Here is a 16,198-nt window from a genome sequence, read left to right as displayed (position 1 = left end):
GAGGGTGAATCAGTTTTCACCGAATCTACAAACTTAACAGCAAAAATAGATCTGATAAATTGTAACAATAATAAAAATAAGAAAATTGATAGCACAACACACAACACCAAGATTTTGACGTGGAAAGCCTAGTTAAGGGAAAAACCATAGTGGGAACCTACCCACAATAAGATGATACTCTGCAGTAATATGTGAAAATATTACAATGGTGAATGCACGTACATTCAAGAACATTGCCTAGAGCTCACTACTCAAAAGATAATGACCTAGAAGGCTACAACCCTCAGGAAAGTCTCACTAACTTACAACAAGATTCAGACTACAATTTGGAAGGAATGAACTGAAAGAATAACATCTCCAAATGCCTGATTACAATTTCAGTTAAGCATAATTGTCTGCTCTGCAATACCAATCTTAGCTCAATACACCACATTGAAATATGAATCCTTGTTTGCACATACACCACTCTCTAATAAGGAAGACACTTAACCTTGGTACAATTCGTCAACCTTGACAACAAGGTCAGCTAAACCCTCAACTCATAATTACAAAATTACATCACATGACACAAAGATCGACCACCAGACCAATATAATGATTTACATGACATAACATGGGCTTAATTCAAATTCCCAAACACTCAACATCGGAAATCATGCCAAGAACAACCGCAGCACGCTACACCACCAGAAATACCACATAACATGAAAATCATCACTGGTTCAACAAAATCACCAAAAACTCGTACAACGATAAATGCAAATCACCAAAAAAAAATAAGGACACAATTAGGAAACACCAACAAGCACATTATAATCATCAGAAACAACTGTACCGACACCACTTATCAAATCTTTATCAATCAACATCTAAGAACTCAAGAACATAACTAATCAACAACTGTCACAAAGAAAGCTAAGTTGCAGAGCACCAAATCACGATCCATCTGAAATGAAGATACACGAGACTATCCCAAACAATATCCTGAAATCTCAGCACAAGATCTGATCACACCGAAATATACTGGAGGAAATGTTGAACTTTGCAAAGCACCAAAATAGCAAACCGGATCATAACAATATTCTGAAATCTTAGCACAAGATCTAATCACACCGAAATATACCGGGGGAAATACTGAACTTTGCAAAGTACCAAAACTGCAAAAACAAAACTGCAAACTGGATCATAAGATCTTCAAACTGATTATAAAGAAGTCGGTAAAAGACACAGGAAAGAATATGATGAATAAAGGGATGAATAAGGTATTCAATAGGCAACTACTACCAAGTCAGACAATGATGAGATCATAATGTTTTAGATTGTTTTAACATCATATATATGTTGTTAAATGTAAAGGTTAATACTATACTATGTTATCAAGCAAAGAACCTAGTTGGTAAACCCTAAGGAACCTAGTCGGTTAATGAAGGCGAAATGTCTACTGAGTGAAGTTTAGTATTCATCGAGTTGTTACTGAGTTGTAACCAAGCTATAACAGAATGCATTAAATGTTTACATGCGGTATTTAATGAACGAAGCTGATGAGCTAGAGTGGATCAATGATTGGTAAGCCATGGAAGAAGTTTGTTAACGAATCTAAGGCAATGGAAAGTCGGCATGAAGATCTACAACTCAGATTGAACTGCAATACCCTGGCACAAGTTCCAAGACTATTATGCAAGTTCCAAGGTGGGGTAAAACATTTTTAGATCGAAATATGCATTGAACCTGGACAAGATTGAAGATCTGATGGCTATGATTGATCATGGAAAATGTGATCAAGGAGATTAAGCGGTTACCTAATTGTTTATAAATAGGAAACTATTGATAAACAATGTATGCAGGCAAGTGTATGCATAGGGATGCTACATAGTGATTACCAAGCACAGAAGCTTGAAGACCTGTTAGAATAATAGAGTATAGAAGCTCAACAGATAGACAAGATTAGTTCTATGTCTAAATTGTATTGAACAAATAGGAATCTGCTTTAGCATTTTAGATGTGAAGTTGCAGATAGATTTTTATTACTATTATTTTGTGAAAGTGACAGAAAATCTCTTAACCGAGTGGACTTAACAATCTTATATGTAAATCCTCTAGCAAGGTGACATTCTGATTGAGTATTTGAAATCCTTTGACAAGGTCACTTCTAACAAAGTGAAGATCCTAACAGATCTGAGGGAAATCCCTTAACCGGGTCACATCTAGCAATGTGTTTGTAATCTTTAATAGGATTTGCTTTTAACTGAGCATACTCTAGAAGAGTATATTTCTTAGTGGGTCCGAAATCCCACAGTGGTTTTTCCCTATTTGGGTTTCCACGTTAAATTTGGTGTTATGAGGTTTATATTGTTCATATGCTTTTGAGTTTGCATGTTTGACAATTTTGGTTATATGACTGATATATATGTTATCGAGGTTGAATCTGATGTTTTTATGGACGATTAAGTTTGTATGATTCACCCCCCCCTCTCATCTTGTTGGCTATTGGATCTGTATTTATATTAAGTATCAAAACTATTAATTGGTATCAGAGCTTTGGACTCTGGAAGGAAAGTTTAAAGGCACTTAAGTTAAAGATCCAAAGATGTATAAGAGGGATGCACCGAAGCTGAACAAGTCAAGTTTCTCTACATGGCAGAAAAGGATGAAGCTACATCTATCAAGAGTTGGAGAATATGATGTATACTATCTGGAGAATGATTTTGTCACACCGAGCACCTATCCATTGACTATGGAAGAGATAAAGGCAATGAAAGAACATATTCAAGCAATGATTGAAATAACATCTGCATTGACCGATTCAGAGTTTAATGATCTAGAAGGTTGCAATGATGCAAAGGCAGTGTGGAATAAGCTCATATCAGTATATGGAGGAAATGAACATGTTTAAAGAGAAAAAGTAGACAATTTAAGAGGACAACTTGAATCTATGAGGATGAATGAAGGTGAGAACATAACTCAGTACAGTACAAGACTAAAGGAGATTGTCAATCAAATCAAAGGAGCGGGTGGAACTATTGAAGAAAAGGATATAACAAGTAAGTTGTTAAGAACCCTTCTACCAGCTTATGCAATCTGAGTCTCAACAATCAATGAATTGAGATATGTACCTAATATGCCAGTTTCTTTGGATGCTACTACTGATAAGCTACATGCATTTGAGTTAAGTAATTTTGATAACAGTGGATCTTCGGTAAATAAAGTTGAATCTACATTTAGTTCTTTTCATCTTGATGAATCTAATGATTACAATGAAATAAAGTATAAGTACTCTGAAGGAGATCACAGTGGAGCAAGTGAAAGATTTTAGAAGAACATAGAAGCAGTACACAAACTGTATGAAGAAATCAAAAAGAAAGAAGAGTTTGAAGCACTATTAGCCAAAAGGTTACCGAGAGGCAAAGGTAAGTATAAAGGAAAACTACCTTTGAAATGTTTCAATTGTGATCAGATTGGACATATGGCTTCTAACTGTCCTAACAAAGATTTTACTAAAAAGAAAGATTACCGAGATGACAGATAGAAAGATAACCATTACAGAGGACACCGAGACTTCAGAAGAAGAGATAGAAAGGCATGCTTAATAGCTGATGAGGAATCTAACAATGATAAATCAGATGAGACCGATACAGAGGAAGTTGTTTATGTGGCTATCAAGGATGGATCAGATGAAGAAAGGTATGAAGAAAAAGCCCTAATATCTCACATAAACACTAATGATTCTTGGATTATAGATAGTGGATGCTCACATCATATGACAGGAGATAAACACAAGTTTGTTATGCTAGAAGATTATGATGGAGGCTATGTTAGATTTGGTAATGATGCACCATGTCTGGTAAGAGGTAAAGGATCAATAACACTTCTTGATAATGCAAGATGCAATGATGTCTATTGGGTTGAAGGTTTGAAATACAATTTGTTGAGTGTAGCACAGCAAAACAACACAGGTTACCAAATAGAATTTCAGAAAGGAATTGTCAAAGTTCATGACAAGAATGGAAAGTTAGCTGCTACCGGGATACAAACAAAAGGTAATACATTTCACCTTGACTCAACTTGGAATAAGTGTTTGCATGCAAAGATTGATGATACCTAGCTATGGCATAAGAGGTTTTGTCATGTAAATTTTGATAACCTAATCAAGATAAGTAAGAAGCACAGAGTAAGAGGTCTATCGAGTCTTGAAAAACCTGAGAATGCTATGTGCCAAGGATGCCAGATGGGTAAGATGACAAGATCAAGCTTTACAAGTAAGTCTTACACTTCTTCTAAGGGAATTTTAGATCTAGTGCACACTGATCTTTGTGGTCCTATGAAAGTTCAAAGTTATTATGGTGATAAATATTTCATATTATTTGTGGATGACTATTCAAGGATGATGTCAGTAATGTTTTTAAAAGAAAAATCAAAAGCTTTTCAAATGTTTAAATGGTACAAGGCAAGAGTTGAAAATGAAACAGGACGACAACTAAAATGTCTTAGATCAGATAGAGGAGGAGAGTTCACATATGATGAATTCAACTTATTCTACAATGATCATGGTATTAAAAGACAAGTCTCTGCACTGAAAACTCCACAGTAGAATGGAATCGCTGAAAGAAGAAACAAATCTATTGTGGATTGTGCTAGAACACTGATGATTGAGAAGAAGGTGCCACAAACATTTTAGAGAGAAGCAATAAGCACAACTATTTACACCTTGAATCGAGTTCAATTGAAGAAAGGTACTTTGAAGACACCATATGAGATCTGGTATGATAAGAAACCTAATGTTAGTTATTTCAAAATCTTTGGAAGTAGATGCTATGTTCATAAAGATGATAGAAATGGCAAGTTTGATCAGAAAAGTGAAGAAGGAACATTTCTAGGTTATTCTTCTAGAAGCAAAGCATTTAAATGTCTGATCAAATCATCTAACAAAATAGTAGAAAGTGCAAATGTAAAAATTGATGAATTTGCAGAAAGAAATGATGAAGGAAATTCCAAAGAACCAGAAGACTATGATGAATTTGTCTATGTGCAACTGAGAAGTCCTACCGAGAAAACTGTTGAAGAAAATGGAGAAAATATCCAGTTACCGAGTGATGAAGAAGATCATACAGAACCTACCGAGCCTGTATTAGCCAAGTATGTCAGAAGACATCATGCACCAAGTCAAATTATAGGAGATAAGGATGATCTAGTGATGACAAGGAACAAACTGAGATAGAACACATGTTTGATATCTGAATTTGAACCGAGAATAGTAAAAGAGGCATTTAACAGTGAAGATTGGGTAAATGCTATGATAGAAGAGATTGATGAAATCAAGAAGAATGACACATGGACACTAATCCCAAGACCGAAGGACAAAAATGTAATCGGTACAAAGTGGATTTTCAGAAACAAGCTAAATGAAAAAGGGGAGGTCATTCGAAACAAAGCAAGATTAGTTTGCAAAGGTTATGCACAAGAAGAAGGAATTGATCATGGTGAAACTTTTGCACCTGTTGCTAGACTTGAAGGAGTAAGAACTTTGTTGGCCTATGCTGCTTTCAAGAACTTCAAGGTATATCAAATGGATGTCAAATCTGCATTTCTAAATGGAATATCAAAAGAAGAAGTTTTCATTGAACAACCTGAAGGATTTGTTGAAGACAATAATAAAGATCAAGTATGTAAGTTGAACAAAGCTTTATATGGTTTGAAACAAGCACCAAGAGCATGGTATGAAAGATTGCACTCTTATTTGATTAAGATTGGTTTTATAAGGACAAATGAGAATCGCAACATGTACATGAAGAATGATGAAAATGGAATACTGATCTCAGCCATATTTGTTGTTGATATTATATTTTGTTGAAATGACTCTTTATGCAAGAACTTTGGAAATGAAATGAGCAAAGAATTTGAGATGTCATTAATCAGTGAGATAAAGTATTTTATAGGTTTACAGATACTGAAAATGAAAAATGAGTTTTTCATTACTCAATCCAAATACATAAAGGAAATCTTGAAGAAATTTGGAATGGATGATTCAAAACCAATAAGTACTCCTATGACTACCAACTGTAAATTATTAAAGAATGATGAATCTACATCTGTTGATGAGACACTCTACCAATCCATGATTGGAAAGCTACAATATGTTGTTCACAGCAGACTAGACATAGCACATGCAGTAGGTATAGTTGCAAGATTCTTTGCAGATCCTAAGGAAACACACATGACAACAATCAAAAGAATTTTTAGATACTTGAAAGGAACAGAGGATTATGGCTTAGTATATCAGAAAGGAAATGATTTTGATTTAAAAGTTTATACTGATGCTGATTGGGCAGGCAACATTGATGACAGAAAAAGCACAAGTGGTGGAGCTTTCTTTTTAGGAGAAAGACTAGTGAGTTGGCTTAGCAAGAAACAAGGATGTGTTTCACAGTCAACAACAGAAGTTGAATACGTTGCTGCAGCATTGAATTGTACCAACATTGCATGGATCAAACAACTGTTGGAAGGTATAAATGAGAAAGTTACCGAGCCAGTAACTATATTCTATGACAATACTAGTGCCATTAATATTTCAAAAAATCCTGTTATGCACTCTAAGACAAAGCACATATCTATCAAATATCATTATCTTAGAGAAGAAGCTCAAGAGAATAAAGTGGTGTTGGAATATGTTAGCACAAAGGAGCAAATAGCAGATATCTTCACCAAGCCACTACCAAAGGACACTTTTGAATATCTCAGAAGTAAGTTAGGGGTCCTACCCCTATCTTCTACTCACTGACCGAGTTCGGTGAAAGCATCAATCTGATGACTCTATTGAATATCTTTTGGGAGTTGATGCTGGAGTTATACACTTTAGGATGTTTTCTAAAAGTGTACTGGAATTAATACTGGAAATAATATAGAGAATATTACAGGGAACAGGAATTGAAGACAAATGCTCTGACTGAGACTCAGTTGATACACAACAGCAGGAAATAACTTCTTACAGAAATAAATTATGTCTTAGTTCTTTTCTTTTTGGCATTGTTGTCAAAGGGGGAGAATACCTATGAAAGGGGGAGAATACCTATGAAAGGGGAGAAGAACAAACCACAAATTGGAAAGAAGACTAAGAAAATAGGAGAAGTCTAATGTATGGGGGAGAGCATTTCAGCATTTCAGAATCATAGCAATCCGAATCTATCAAGGTCAAATCAATTGGTTTTGCCATCAATGCCAAAGGGGGAGATTGTTGGCAATATTGCATTATAACAGACAATGAAAGATTGTTGGCATTTCAATAAGGATATTGAGAAGGTATTTGATGATTATGGATATAACTAATTAAAGATGTTTTACTATCTTGATATTATTATTTTGTCATTGATGTCAAGAAATTGATTTTCTTATTTAGTATGATGTTGCCATATCTTGAGAAGTATGATATGAAGATTATAAAGAAGTCGGTAAAAGACACGGGAAAGAATATGATGAATAAAGGGATGAATAAGGTATTCAATGGGCATCTCCTACCGAGTCAGACAATGATGAGATCATAATGTTTTAGATTGTTTTAACATCATACATATGTTGTAAAATGTAAAGGTTAATACTATACTATGTTATCAAGCAAAGAACCTAGTCGGTAAACCCTAAGGAACCTAGTTGGTAAACCCTAAGGTTATTGCTATTGGTTAATGAAGGCAGAATGTCTACCGAGTGAAGTTTAGTATTCATCGAGTTGTTACCAAGTTGTAACCGAGCTATAACAAAATGCATTAAATGTTTACACACGGTATTTAATGAAAGAAGTTAATGAGATGGAGCGGATCAATGATTGGTAAGCCGTGGAAGAAGTTTGTTAACAAATCTAAGGCAATGGAAAGTCAGCATGAAGATCTATAGCTCAGATTGAACCACAATACCCTGGCACAAGTTCCAAGACTATTATGCAAGTTCCAAGGCGGTGTAAAACATTTTCAGATCGAAAGATGCGTTGAACTTGGATAAGATTGAAGATCTAATGGCTATGATTGATCATGGGAAATGTGATCAAGGAATTTAAGTGGTTACCTAATTGTTTGTAAATAGGAAACTATTGATAAACAATGTATGCGGGCAAGTGTATGCACAGGGATGCTACATAGTGATTACCGAGCACAGAAGCTTGAAGACCTGTTAGAATAATAGAGTATAGAAGCCTAATAGATAGACAAGATTAGTTCTATGTCTAAATTGTATTGAACAAATAGAAATCTGCTTTAGCATTTTAGATGTGAAGTTACAGATAGATTTTTATTATTGTTATTTTGTGAAAGTGACAGAAAATCTCTTAACCGAGTGGACTTAACAGTCTTATATGTAAATCCTCTAGCAAGGTAACATTCTGATTGAGTGTTTAAAATCCTTTGACAAGGTCACTTCTAACAAAGTGAAGATCCTAACAGATTTGAGGGAAATCCCTTAACCGAGTCACATCTAGCAATGTGTTGGTAATTTTAAATAGGATTTGCTTTTAACCGAGCATACTCTAGAAGAGTATATTTCTTAGTGGGTCTGAAATCCCATAGTGGTTTTTCCCTATTTGGGTTTCCACGTTAAATCTGGTGTTATGAGGTTTATATTGTTCATATGCTTTTGAGTTTGCATGTTTGACAGTTTTGGTTATATGACTGATATATATGTTACCGAGGTTGAATCTGATGTTTTTATGGATGATTAAGTTTGTATGATTCACCCCCCCCCCCCTCTCATCTTGTTGGCTATTGGATCTGTACTTATATTAAGTATCAGAACTATTTGTAGATAGGGCTTCAAAGGAATTTCTAGGATCTCAAATCTCATTATACTTCCTATGACATCAAGCAAATCAAGGATGACCAACAATTGCTCAAGAAGTTCTAGATTTTCTCCACTCCTTCATCGAGCACTACAAGAAGGTTTTCATAGCTTAGGAATATTTTCCTAAGCGAAAGGGTGCCATTTAGGATTACCTTTAAGTTATTACCTATTGAATTCATTTAACACAAAAATCCTTTTTAATATAACAGATCTTTGTTTCTAACCTTAAGGAGGTTGTGAGCATAATGGATGATGAAAAATTCCCTATGTGTGATGGGTTTCTATGTGAATTCTACAAGGATCTCTAAGACTCTATTGAAGGGGGCCTACATAAAGTTTATCTCTAAGCTTTCCATTCCAATTCCCTATAAGGAAACTCATTAATAATAGAATATTAACTTCATATCTAAAGCTAGTGATCTTCAAGATATCTATAATTGAAGGTCCATCACATTGCTCTATGTGTCCTATAAGATCATTGGCAAAGCTTTGGCTCTGAAAGCGCATCGTCTTCTTCCCTAGATCATTCACCCCAAACAAACAAGTTTCATAAAATTCAAATATATTATAGATGATATTGTTGCTATCTGAGAAGGAATAGGATGGGCTTAATGCTCTTAGTAAAAGGCCCTTTTCTTGAAGATTGACTTTCCTAAATATTATGACTACATCAAAAGACATATTATTTTTACCATGCACCAAGCATTGGGGTTTGGACCCCACTTCATTCAATTTGTTAGCATGCTTTCTGTCAATTCCTTTTCTTGCATTAACATTAATGGTTGTTGGTCTCATGCTTTTGGGCTATTACTCCATTAATCAATGTTGCCCTTTGGCCCCTTCTCTATATGTTGTTGTTGTTCAAGGTTTTGGATATCTTCTAGCCCACTTGGCTTTTCATGGGCTAGTCAAGGGTATTGCCTTGCATGATTCATTTGCCCAACTTGTTAACATTTGGCCACTTTGTGGATGATTATTGCCCCATTCTTATTGAAGAGGAGAAAAATGGCAAGGTTGCTCTTAAGTGTTTTGACATTTTTTGTCAGATGTCAAGCTCAACAATTTAATGGCACAAGACTCACTATTATCGTCAATCTATTCTTCCTATGACTCATTGGGCCCAAATCTTTGGATGGAAGTGGATTGACCATGGTGAAAGATTTAGATTTCTAGGCATTCCATTTGATTTCAAGACTTCTCAAGAGGCCTTATGGTATGTTGTTATCCTCATAATTGAATTTTTTTCTCAATTTTTTTTTGCATCCACTCATGTTTATTATTCCTCCTATTGGACTCCTTCAAAGGCCTCCTACCTAAAGTTGGAGAAGCTTCTCTAAGATTTTTTGTGGGATGCTCCCAACAACCACGAGGGTTTTCATCAAGTTGCCTATGGTTTGTGTTGCCTCCTTCATGAATCTATAGGGTTGGTGTTGTTATCTACTCAACGGTAAAGGATGGCTCTTTGCATCAAATAGATTATTTGTGCCCTCACACGAAAAGAAGTTGTGAAGATTCTACTTCAGCATTGCATTTCTTTCAACTCTCCAAATAATTAGCTTGCCTAGAAGGGGATTGGTTTTCACCCTTTTCACCATGAAGGATACAATCCACATCAAGGGAATATTTGTGACCAAAATCATTTGGTGTGCCTAGAAGGCTGGTAAACCTTGGTTTTCTTGGAATAGGTTTGATTTTAGAGATGGTCTTTCTCTTGATCAACATAACTTTTGATGGTCTCCTCTATTGCAAGTTCAAAGTCACCATCTGTCTCATTCGCTTTAAGTGAGAGTTTTACAATTTCACAAAAAAGGTATCCAATGCCCACAAGATTTATTCTCCAAAACTTTTATGTAGTCTTGATCTCCTATGATAAGATTAAGGCTAAATTTCTCCAATATTGTTAAGACCATGAGACTTTTTAAGATGTTGTAAAGGTCATTTCTACTAATATGGTTCGCAAAATTGACATTTAATCTCCTAGATTATGGTGGAAAGATCAGAAGTGGGATCCAAACAATTCTTTTCACAAATACAAGTCGTGTCTTGGATATCATTGTTGGCTTGATGATGATTATCATGTATTCATCACTTGTTGTCATTGATGAAACATTCTCACACACACATATGATTACATTGACTACCGGTGTAACTTCATTGATTTACACTGTTAACCGGTATGTTTAAGGTCTATCTCTAACCGGTACTCTGTGTCAACCGGTATGTGCCTAAGAGATAACTTGTGGTTACATTAAGTCGGCATCAAAATGAAGATAAAGTTGAAGATGAAGATCAAGTGGAAGATTCTAGGACAATGGTTCACATATTTTGTTCCAACCAGTATTGACTATTTTAAACGGTATCCATTTTTGTGATGAGTTACCAGCACCATTTTTTTGGCAGTCATTTTTGTGATGAGTTATGTTTAAATGTCTAGATACACTACACCTAGGAAATTGTGTTCCTATGGCCGACATAAGATTTGTATGTCTATTTAAAGACATCTTAGTGAATCATTTTTAAAAAAAAAAGGAACTGATATAAAAGAGGAGTTTTTATGCAAATACTGATATGCATAAAGAGTGAAATATTTTTTTGAAGACCGATAAGTGTTTAGATGAAGAGCAACGTTGAATGTACTTAGAATGATCTGATCAAGCAAGTCTTGTGCTACTCAAAACAGATCAAATCTTTCTTGTTGTTTTCTAATCATTAACATAGAATCAAATTCCCTAACCGGGTAAGCTCTAACAAGCTTCATTGTACAAATCCTCTAACAAGGTGATCTATTAGTTTGGATTCTAAAATCCTCCAGCAAGGTTACTCTTAACAGGGTATAAGCTTCTAATCAAGCTTGGGATCTCTAACAAGATTCGCTCCTAGCAAAGCACTTTGTAAGACCTTAACCGGTCAGTTTTCTATTACTGCAGATAGTTAACTTGAGTTCCATCTTACCGTGGTTTTTACCTATTTGGGGTTTCCATGCATAAACACTTGTGTTATGGTGGATGTTGTTATTTCATTTTGGATAGCATGTATTTTGTTCAAATTCTTAGTTAAGTTCATCTACCAGTTAGTGTTTAAAGTTGTTCTTATTTTGGTGTCACTGATTCACCCCCCCGCCCCCCGTTCTCAGTGCTTTTCAAGACCATCAATCATTGGCTTTCTTTGCATTTATCCATTGTACCCAATTTAAACTTGAGATGACATTTGCAATCAACTATCTTGGTTTGGCAACACAAATTTCTCCATGCTTGGTTTGCTATTCTGGAGCCTAAAGTAGCCCACTCTTCCTGGTGTATTCTTTTCCAAGTCTCACTAGTACGGTTATGGTTAATACACATGGGCATTCAAGACCTTTGTTGCCCATTTTGCAAAATGTTGGAATCTTTTAAGCACCTCTTCTGATTTTGTCATCAAACTCAACAACTTTGAAATTGCATTAATGATTTCTTTCAACCAGAGCCTTTTTCATGGTATATGGTTCTTTTGGAGGATTGAACTTGCATTCCCCATAAATTCAATCAGATTTGGCATGCTTTTAGGGTGGACACTCTCTTTAGCATTTGGAAGGGTAGATTTTTTTAATTTTTTTTCTCATTGCATTGTTGATCATAATGCTTTCTTTTTCTAAAGCGACTATATGTTCTAATGTGTTGATATAGATCTAGGTGCAAGCCAACAAGCCACCTTCATGAATTGCTTGATCATTGCGAGAACACCCCTTTGTGTCACGGCTAGAGTTCCTCCATTACCTTCCTCTTTTCGAGGTTGCTCTTCTTAGGAGTCACTTGTCTCAAGATAATTATCCTTCTTGGCCCCTTCTCCCTTGATTGACTGAAGGAATTGGGGTCACAAGAGTATGCCACACACTATTCAACAGTTCTTGGCTTTTCTTCTCTCTTAGGGCACTACTCCTAAATGGCCTTCTAGGAGTGCTTCTGGGTGGCTAGTTGGTGTTGCTCCTTGGTGGCCAATTGGCGATTCTTCCAAATGGTATGATTCCAACAAATTTCTCCAACTGATGTCTAGTTCTCTGGACTATGATGAAGATAAAGAAAAAGTTGATGAGAGGTGGGACCCTCCAATATCACTCTGAACCCCATTGATGTATGGGATAGGTTGGGTGACTGAGACCACCACCTCCACCTGAACCCCATTGATGTATGGGATAGGTTGGGTGACTGAGACTGCCACCTCCACTTGTTGTTACTGCTCTTGTTGCCTAGCAACCTTTACATTTATATAACAAAACAAAACAAAAAAAAATTATTTAGGCCTAGCCACATTTAGACTATTTGGGTGTGATTGTATATCCACTTTATAAATGTCTACTTTTATTCTCTTATAAATAAAAATGCTAACACCTATTCATAAAAAGAAAAAAACAACAAGTACACATTCTTTGACAGATTATTGTTTTCTATGATTATTTATGTCTTTGATAATTATATTTTTGTCTTGTTAGACTTTAACATTTATGACCTTAAATTGTATCAACTTATTAAAAAAATTCAAAAATTAATTTTAAAGTAATTGGATATAAACACTTCGAATATAGATGAGATGAGATATAAAATTACTGTTAAATGGTTGAATTTAAGTAGAATGCTCAATTCCCCATATTAAATAAGAATTAACATATTCTAAACTCATATTTTTTCAACCTGCATTGCAAGATTTCAAAACCCAGAGTTAAAGTAAACAACTGGTACATTCTTTGTTGTTTTGGAGCTTTGCCTTCTTCCCTTGTAACAGAGCAAGACAATTTGGATACATGGATGCAGTAAAATTTCATTAACAGGCTGCAAACGTGATCCTGAAATCCTAAAACCTTACATCTTATTGAGTCACCCCATCTAAGATCAGGGCTATATGGCTCTGTTCAAAACATGCAGATTATCCTAATAACAACAGCAGCCAAATTCACAAGATACAACAGGCATTGGGATTCTCATGGCTCAAGGCAAATGTGATCCAGAAATCCTAAAACCTTACATCTTATTGAATCACCCCATCTAAGATAAGGGCACTTATATGGTTCTGTTCAAACCATGCAGATTATCCTAATAAAAACAGGAGCCAAAATTCATGAGATACAACAGGCATTGGGATTCTCATGGCTCCAGGCAAATGTATACCCACTGCAACGGTCACAGCTATTTGGGACATACACACATGTTATATTTTGCTCTGGGTTTGCCTTTGCTGGCTCAGTCTTCTTCTCCTCTTTCTTTTCATCTTTCTTCTCATCCTTTTTCTCATCCTTCTTATCATCAGCCTTCTTCTCTTCAGGTTTCTTCTCTTCAGTTTTCTTCTCTTCAGGCTTCTTCTCTGGCTCTTTTGCAGGCCCAAAACTCAACAATTCTGTCCATCCAAACTTTCTGAGTTTGTTGGTAAGCATAACTGGGTCTGCATCTCCTATGACTGTGATTTTCTCCTCCTTGGTATCAATTGCCAAAGAATCAACACCTGTCAAAAACCCAAATAAATTGCTATAAATTAGTTTTCTGTAACCCTAAAAAACTACAACTCTGAGAAATCCACATTTCCACCTTCTGTCCCTGCAACAGTCTTCATGACCTTCCGCTTGCCCTTCTCCCCATCAAGGGTAACTTTCAACACAATTTTCTGCAAAACAAAATTCATGTCATAATCTGGAATAAGCACCAATCCAGAAATACACTAAAATAAACAAGGTTGCTTAGGCCTACCTTGGACATCTTAGTTTTCTTCTGATAGGCTCTGCAGACACTTCTTGATCTCTCAGGCATAAAAATAAATCCTTCCCTAGAGAAAAAACAAAGAGCATGATCATTGCTGACGTTTGATTTTGTTTTCTAGCTTCTAGTATATTTGATTTACTCCGGTGAATAAATTGACTACTCATCTTTTACAGAAAAAGCACAAAATGTTCATTGGTTAAATAATGGTGGCATTGTTGTTATGTTCTCTCCTGTTCAAGTCTTTCTTGTTAGGTTTGTGGGTTTTTGACAGTTGTTTGATAGAGAAATGAGTTCCAGCTCCACAGAAGAAAGCACTCCCATGTCAATACTCTGTTTTTTAAATGACAGTCAAAGACGCCCAGTTAGAACAGAACATGACAGTCAAAGGACTCTGTTCTAGACACTATGACATGTTAGCCGTTAACATTGAAAGTGGATCCCCTATAAACAGTGGGCAAGACGGTTTTTAGCTAAACTAATACTCTGTAATGAAAATGGTGCTCTCCAATAACATGGGAGCTGATCCTGTCCACTGATACATTGATTAGAATTTTTTAAGTGGGTAGAGAGAATATGATCTTTTGTACTTTGGATTGATATATCTGGAATGACATAATATCATAGAGTGTTCAATATTTATGGATATTCAGATCAATTATTTCATGAAGTATCCGGCCTACATAGACCAATTACATCAAGATTTTTAATATGGACTCTTTAAGTACTAAAAAAAAAAACCAGAATTGTAAATTTATTGAATAAAAAAAAAATTCAAATAAACTGTATTAACAGTCTGCTTGTTTTGTGCTCAGCTATATTATTAATTCAATCTTTTATAATTATCCATAAAAATTATAATCATTATTAAAAACCCTCATTCATTCACCAATATCATTAAAAACCCTGTTAAAGAATGAGCCCCACTTAAAAAGCAGTTGTGTTCACAAGTACTACCAGGTGAATACTCTGATATGGAAATGACATTCAAGGGTACCCAACTAGGGCTCTGCTCTGGACAAAAAACTGTGCGGAAAGACAGGGATGTTACTCAGAGTGCTGGTCCTTTCCTTTCCACCATGGGATCGCAGCATCTTGTCAATTCTATCCACGTCGTCATGGATTTTAATGGGATAATTTCAATAGAAAGTACATTCGCCGACAGTTCCATTGAATATATATGGAGATCAACGAATTCTATGGCTTTTGTCTCTTCTTTAACATGTTTATGGAGCTTAAATTTGTTTTTGCACTCGTTTATGCACCAGGAAACTTTGTTAAAAGCCCATATCCGAAACGTTGATGCAAATGTGATCCGGAAACCCTAAAACCTTACATCTTATTGAATCACCCCATCTAAGATCAGGGCACTTATATGGCTCTGTTCAAAACATGCAGATCATCCAAATTCATGAGATACAACAGGCATTAGGATTCTCATGGCTCGTGGCAAATGTATACCGCATGAGTTAGAATTAAATTACAACGGTCACATATAATGGATGAGTTAGAATTAAATTACAACGGTCACATATAATGGATGAGTTAGAAGTAAATTACAACGGTCACATATAATGGATGATGGATGAGTTAGAATTAAATTCAGTGTGAGTAGATTTTTATAATCTATTTAAATGTCTTGTATGTTGTTTTTGGATTTG

General features: G+C 35.4%; 1 protein-coding gene across 2 annotated transcripts; it reads right to left on the bottom strand.

The window, feature by feature from the left end:
• Positions 1–13,511: 13,511 nt before the first annotated feature.
• Positions 13,512–15,944, bottom strand: LOC131055378 (heavy metal-associated isoprenylated plant protein 39). Of its 2 annotated transcripts, XM_057989835.2 has the most exons (4): positions 15,495–15,944; positions 14,529–14,604; positions 14,370–14,445; positions 13,512–14,286 (listed from the first exon to the last, which is right to left on the bottom strand). In XM_057989835.2, exons 2-4 carry the CDS (start codon positions 14,586–14,588, stop codon positions 13,904–13,906), a joined length of 519 nt encoding a protein of 172 aa, XP_057845818.1. In that variant the 5' UTR covers positions 14,589–14,604; positions 15,495–15,944; the 3' UTR covers positions 13,512–13,903. The 2 variants fall into 2 exon arrangements, with proteins under 2 accessions (XP_057845818.1, XP_057845817.1); XM_057989834.2 differs by lacking the exon at positions 15,495–15,944 and having other exon boundaries at positions 14,529–14,909.
• Positions 15,945–16,198: the final 254 nt, after the last annotated feature.

This window comes from Cryptomeria japonica, chromosome 8 (assembly GCF_030272615.1).
Source record: "Cryptomeria japonica chromosome 8, Sugi_1.0, whole genome shotgun sequence".
NCBI lineage: Eukaryota > Viridiplantae > Streptophyta > Pinopsida > Cupressales > Cupressaceae > Cryptomeria > Cryptomeria japonica.
The sequence above is the reverse complement of the archived record's forward strand: the minus strand, read 5'-3'. Positions and strand labels throughout refer to the sequence as shown.

Excerpts from the sequence above, each read along its gene's own strand:
- LOC131055378 (XM_057989835.2), bottom strand. The coding sequence starts at position 14,588 with ATGCCTGAGAGATCAAGAAGTGTCTGCAGAGCCTATCAGAAGAAAACT. Across the intron at positions 14,446-14,528 it reads AGAAAACTAAGATGTCCAAG|AAAATTGTGTTGAAAGTTAC; the intron begins GTAGGCCTAAGC and ends TTTGTTTTGCAG. Across the intron at positions 14,287-14,369 it reads GACTGTTGCAGGGACAGAAG|GTGTTGATTCTTTGGCAATT; the intron begins GTGGAAATGTGG and ends GGTTTTTGACAG.